We start from the raw sequence: 6,694 nt of genomic DNA, 5'->3' as shown, positions 1-6,694 counted from the left end.
ATTTTGTCTCTTGGGCTTGCAAACCTTCGACACATTAAGCTAACGAACCAACTATGCAACCTTCTCAAAATATACAAAGCGGCCACCTTTGCACATGTTGAAAAGATCATCTTTTAAGGGATATGGATGGAAACGTCATCCCCGTAATACGGAGTAGCGATGAATATTCGTCGAGAAGGCTAAGTACGGGTTCTAAGCCTCAAGAACCTTTTTTGGGGAATTTTGACAATATTCGGCTAAATAGATTTAGTGGCTTGTAATTTTTTGGGGAAAAAAAAGAGACTAAACTTGATGGGGAGAGAGTGTTTACAGAAAAAAAAAAAAAAGGATGTGAAACTTGTGTTACTCCATCCCCTATTTAGAAAAGATAGTCTAGTCCTACTTAAATTCTAAAAGATAAATACAAATAATTAAATATAAATAAAGATAAATAAAAATAAATTCTAAAAATCTAACTAATAATCCTTAATAATTATCCTAATATAATTGGAATTAAAATAGAGTCTTGTGATATAAAATTTTTTCTTTTGCACTTTAGCTCTTATGTTATCCATGCTTACATTTTTTGCACCACCTTTTTTCTTATGTTGCATGTTGGCCCATTTTATCTTTAAATTCGTAATTTTTTCACTTAAATTTCTTTTTACCTCCAATTTAGTCTCTAAAAAATAAAACTATAAATAGCTTAAACTAGTAGGATAGTACTCAAAATAAATATATAACTAATACATACAAATATGTGATTTTAGAGTATTATATGTTTGGCGTGGCTTCTTGCAAGTGGTGTTTTTATTTCAACTTCCGCGTCGGACTTGCATTCTTCTGATATCTGACAGCTTTGTTGCTTTTATAAGTATTACTATGGCTCACACTACCACTCAAAAACATGCATGGCGAAAAGGTATTCACACCTTTTCCTCCAATATATTGGATATTTTCGACCCATCCCTTTCGTTTCCCTTCCCACAATTACCATATTATTTAAGCTTTACACCTAATGGACCCTGCTCCCCTCGTCAAATTGGCCCTTTAATTCTTAACTCAACTTGCTCTGGGGGTTTTTAAGAGGCTTACAAAAGCTGTTAGCATTACAGTGTTTTATCTGTATTGACAAGGGGAAGATGAAGTTCGGGAAGGAATTCGCGTCGCAGATGGTGCCGGAATGGCAAAATGCGTACATGGATTATGAATACTTGAAGACTCTTTTAAAAGAAATCCAACGTTTCAAGCATAGGACGAAGCCACCGTCTACTGGTTTAAAACGAAAACTTACACTTTATAGAGCTTTCAGTGGGCTAACGCAGAAGAACCACCACAACCCCACCAGCCCTTCTTCTGCATCACCCGATATCGAAAGCCAACCCATTCTGGTAAACTCCGTCGAACGGAACGGTTCAGAAAGTTACGAAACCACGTTCCTTATGTCGTCGGATGAGGGGGGAGAGTATGAGCTGGTTTACTTTAGAAGGCTTGATGATGAGCTGAACAAAGTGAACAAATTTTATAAGGATAAGGTGGAGGAAGTGATGAAAGAAGCAAATGTTTTGAACAAACAAATGGATGCTTTGATTGCTTTTAGGATCAAAGTTGAGAATCCCCCGGTGAATTTCGATAGGTCCGTCGAGATGACTCGTCTTGCTTCCGACATTGCTGTTTCCACTGCATCACTGTCGGTTCCTACTACTCCATCTGGGGGTAGATCAAAGAGCAGTAAGTTGCAACTTACAATTATATTTATATCGAGAGTTATCGTAAAAATAATTAATTGAACTTCAACCTGTTTGATGTGCAGAAAGAGCTGCTCACTTGGAAGCCATTGAAGAAAGCACCCATGGACAAACTGAAGATGATAAAGATGATGAGAAAGAGATGGAAACTCCAGTTCAGGAGCCAAAACCGCCGAAACCCAAAATCAAGGGGGTGAAGCCCGCACCGCTAGAAGTACTAGATCGGGTGAAGATGAACAACACTCTCGAAACTCCTCGTTCCACCATTAAAGGTGTTCTGCAGGTTCCAAAACAGGCGGAGATGAGTTTCAGTAGGGAAAATCTAAGAAAAGTTGAAGATCAACTCAAGCGGGCTTTCGTTGAATTTTACCAAAAGCTTCGCCTGCTTAAAAGTTACAGGTACATAACTGGCCAGGCATAATTTATTTCATCGTTAGGTCTTATTACTCAGTTTTTGTTTTTCCTGGAACTCAACAGCTTTTTGAATACCTTGGCATTCTCCAAAATCATGAAGAAGTATGATAAGATCACATCGAGAAGTGCATCGAGATCTTACATGAAAATGGTGGATAACTCCAACCTTGGTAGCTCTGATGATATTACAAAGCTGATGGAGAGAGTTGAAGCTACATTCATCAAGCATTTTTCCAATGCCAATCGTACTAAAGGGATGAATATCTTAAGACCCAAAGCCAAAAGAGACAGGCATAGGGTAACTTTTTCAACTGGTAAGATTTCTGTTGTTGTTGAAAGTGGCCTTTTTTTTTTTAATAAAAATAATATAAAAAATTAATTAATTATAAAAATGGGATGGGAGAAAATTATTTACAAAATTTTGTGTTGCATAACACACTTGCAGCATAGCACCTTTCAATTTTTCAGTAAATCATTACAATTTTTTTTTATTAATGCCGCCACTACGTAGACAGCATAAAAATATATCTTTTAAAATATTTGTTTTTTCACGAAAAAAATTAAATAAAAATTTATTAGAAAACACCTTTTGAAGTAAAAAAGAAAAAGAAAAAAGAAGTCTACTACGAAAACAAACAGCTAAAGATAAAAAAGAAACTTCTCACTAATAGATCTTAGCAAGTCTTTTAAAGCAGGAAAGGGAGTGTTCTCCCCCCACTTATCTCTTGTCCTGTTAAATTGAAAAAAAGTGTATGTCAAAAATCACCATGTATGTAAATGATAGTGTATAATGTCAAAAGAGAAGTAATTGACAGTCTCAAAAATAAGTGAGATATTTTTTAAACACTCATTTACAAAATATATATATATATATATATATTTTATGGTATATGTACACGAAAATATAAGTATTTTAAAAAAATATATATTAGTATTATATGAGACAATAGCAATACTAATAATTATTTTTAAAAAGAGTCATTATAAACTAATAATTGACTAAAAATTAAGTGGTGTGTCAGACGACATCGATTTGCATTATACCGAAACAACCTATTTTCATAAATATTTTTCTTCCAACCTAATTTTATAATTAATTATTTTTAATATTATTTTTTATAACAAAGGGGTTGAAAGTTGATGTTCTAAACTTTCATTTTCTTTTTCTTCACACACGATTTCCGCTCTAAACTATATACCTTTTTTCATTTTAGTATTTAATTTTTTTCCCTATTTTATTACCTAAATTTTCTCTGTTATCCTTTAACGGACGTACTGTTGACTGACGATGTCAACATTGACCTGCATTGACTGAAAAATTATAAAAACATGTACGAATTATTTAAAACTGTAAAAATATTTTAAAATTATGAAAAATTATTAGAAAGTATAAAAATATGGATTTTTCCCAGCATTTTAAATAATTTTACAATTTTAAGAATCTTTTAAGTCTTTCTTAATTTTCACGATTTTTGTAATAAATTTTAAATTTTTATAACTTTTAATAATTTTTATCCGATCAAAGTAGATCAACAATCAATAGCTAATACATGATACGTTTTGATTGGTTGAAGGTTTTTAAACACTATTAGCTTTAGAGGCAAAAAATATAACGAAACAATAATTTAAGTACCAAAATGAAAAAAAAGTTTAAATATAAATTTAAAAACAAATAAATTTCAAGAGCCAAATCCTAAATAAAACTTTTTGGAAAGAAATTTTAGTGTACTACTAATAATATATAATTTTACACACTCAACTGGATGCATTTTAAAAAAAAATTACAGGATATTGACAGAATCCTGTGTTAATGTATTCCCTGATTACGTCTTTCTCAAAAAATTCAGGTTTTCTGGCTGGTTGCATGGCCTCTCTTCTTCTAGCCCTTATAATGATCATTCGGCTCCGTAGAATCATGGATAGTAGAGGGAGGACTATATATATGGAAACCATGTTTCCCCTTTATAGGTACTTACAACTCTTTCTTCTTATCAAAATACATACATGTTAAAAACAAATACTTGAAGAAATTAACAAGTTTTGATTATCCGGGTTACAGTTTGTTCGGATTCATTGTTCTACACATGCTGATGTATGCAATCGACATTTTCTACTGGAGAAAGTACCGAGTGAATTACGCCTTCATATTCGGTTTCAAGCCGGGAACCGAATTAGGCTACCGAGAAGTTCTTCTTCTGAGCTTCGGCCTTGGAACATTAGCATTAGCTGCTGTGCTCTGCAACCTTGACATGGAGATGGATCCCAAAACAAAAGACTATAAAGCTTTCACCGAGCTTCTTCCCCTACTCTTGGTCCTGGTAATTAAAAAAAAAAATCACTCGATAATCAATATATATACACTCAACATTTTGGTCCCATTGATCATCAAGCAACACCGTATGTTTTTGCAGGTTCTACTTATCATCCTGTTCCTGCCATTCAAAATCTTGTATCGAACGAATCGTTTCTTCTTCCTTACATGCTTGTTTCACAGTATCTGCGCTCCACTATACAAGGTCACACTGCCTGATTTCTTCTTAGCTGATCAATTAACTAGCCAGGTACAAGCCATTAGGAGCTTGGAGTTCTATGTTTGCTACTACGGATGGGGAGATTTTAAACACAGGGAAAACAAGTGCAGAGACAGTAATGTGTTTGCGACTTTCTACTTCATCGTGGCGGTGCTTCCCTACATGGCTCGCCTTCTCCAGTGCCTACGCCGCCTGTTCGAGGAGAGAGATCCGGTCCAAGGATACAATGGACTCAAATATTTCCTCACCATCGTAGCCGTTTGCCTGAGAACGGCTTACTACGTTAACACGGGGATTGGATGGAGAGTAATAGTTGGGATAGTGTCGGCCATTGCAGCAATATTTTGTACGTACTGGGACTTCGTGTATGACTGGGGACTACTAAACCGACAATCCAAGAACCCTTGGTTGAGAGACAAACTCCTTGTTCCTCACAAGTATATATATTTTGGAGCCATGGTGAGTTTATCCGAGTTAACATACATTAGTTTGTCTGAGTAACATAGGATATGGTCATCATCCCACCACGAATAGCTAATCAGCTCCTCACAAATTACTTGAATTTCAGGGTTTGAATGTGGTGCTGAGATTTGCGTGGCTCCAAACTGTGTTGAATTTCAAGTTTGATTTGCATCGAGAAACGCTGGCTACTCTTGTCGCCAGTCTTGAGATCATTCGTCGTGGCGTATGGAATTTCTTCAGGTAATCCATACTATATAATGCTCGTATTATGATTGTGTAACTCTACTATGCTGAAATTAAGAGTTCAGTCCCCATAATTTAGCATAATTTCACCCTCCAACTCTCATAATAATAATATTATTATAAACACAATTATCAATTTCAGTTAAAAGGAGGGAGATCTGGAGCCCTTGTATTATGAGTTAGATTGCATTTTATCCATTTATCAAAAGAAATAAGCAAATTGATCCACATACATTGGTTTGAAGAGCAAATTGGTCATTCAATTAAAAATTTCATCTATTTCTGCTATTAAAAATTAGTCTTTGTATATTAGCATGAGATACATGTGGCACGTTGCATGCCATTGTCTTATTATTTCGTCAACCACATCATTTTTTAACAGTACAAATGAATAAAATTTATAATAGAAATGATTAATTTACCCTTTAATATAATATAAGGGACTAATTTGCTCAATTTTTGTGTTGAGGGGGCAAATTGCAATCTAATTCTTTGTACGGAAACTTTCATAATACTTTTACCAAGAAAGATCAAATTATGTCAACTTGAAATTTAAATTATTGCATAGTAAATATACCAAAATAAAAATCTGAGCCATATATATCCATTTAAAAGTAGTTCAATTAATCTTTTATGACGCTTCCTTTATACGAATTCTACTGCATCAGGTTGGAAAATGAGCATTTGAACAATGTTGGGAAGTACCGAGCATTCAAGTCCGTACCGTTGCCGTTCAATTATGACGAGGACGATGACAAAGATGATTGAGTTTGTTTTGCTCACCATCTCGGCCGTGACACTGCATAGATGGGCCTCGGCTTTAATCTGCTATTCATTAAACTAAAAACCCAATGAAGGCAAGATTTGGATGATTTGACACAGACTTGGGGGCATTGCCTGAACTGGATTGTATGATCAAGAAAGTATGATGTTTTATTAGAGCTAATGGTTTGGCTAATTCTTTGTTTTTTTTTTTTTTGTTTTGGTTTGTTTCAAAATCCATGGCTAACATGGAAAATATATACTAATAGTAATAAGTGGTTTATGAAGAATGACATTTGTAAATGAGGTCAATTTAATGAAGCACACCATAAATATAACCTTATTTAAAGATACTACACTTTATCTATATTTATATTAATTGTCATTCCACTGATTTCCAGCACTTAATTGTTGACACATACAATATGTGCTAATATAATTATTACTTATGTTGATATCACGTATTTATAGTATAATTTCCATTTTGTTTTATTACTTAATGGCAAAATTACACTTTAAATACCTTAATTTTTAGTTCTAAATATCAATATATTC

General features: G+C 33.9%; 1 protein-coding gene across 1 annotated transcript; it reads left to right on the top strand.

The window, feature by feature from the left end:
• The first annotated feature begins 752 nt into the window (after positions 1-752).
• On the top strand, positions 753-6,488 carry LOC108489893 (phosphate transporter PHO1 homolog 3-like). The gene is made up of 8 exons (XM_017794618.2): positions 753-1,710; positions 1,793-2,126; positions 2,205-2,455; positions 3,989-4,109; positions 4,201-4,459; positions 4,553-5,131; positions 5,241-5,374; positions 6,046-6,488. Exons 1-8 carry the CDS (start codon positions 1,122-1,124, stop codon positions 6,143-6,145), a joined length of 2,367 nt encoding a protein of 788 aa, XP_017650107.1. The 5' UTR covers positions 753-1,121; the 3' UTR covers positions 6,146-6,488.
• Positions 6,489-6,694: the final 206 nt, after the last annotated feature.

The sequence above is a fragment of the Gossypium arboreum genome, chromosome 5 (genome assembly GCF_025698485.1).
Source record: "Gossypium arboreum isolate Shixiya-1 chromosome 5, ASM2569848v2, whole genome shotgun sequence".
NCBI lineage: Eukaryota > Viridiplantae > Streptophyta > Magnoliopsida > Malvales > Malvaceae > Gossypium > Gossypium arboreum.
The sequence above is the reverse complement of the archived record's forward strand: the minus strand, read 5'-3'. Positions and strand labels throughout refer to the sequence as shown.

Excerpts from the sequence above, each read along its gene's own strand:
- LOC108489893 (XM_017794618.2), top strand. The coding sequence starts at position 1,122 with ATGAAGTTCGGGAAGGAATTCGCGTCGCAGATGGTGCCGGAATGGCAA. Across the intron at positions 1,711-1,792 it reads TGGGGGTAGATCAAAGAGCA|AAAGAGCTGCTCACTTGGAA; the intron begins GTAAGTTGCAAC and ends TTTGATGTGCAG. Across the intron at positions 5,375-6,045 it reads GGCGTATGGAATTTCTTCAG|GTTGGAAAATGAGCATTTGA; the intron begins GTAATCCATACT and ends CTACTGCATCAG.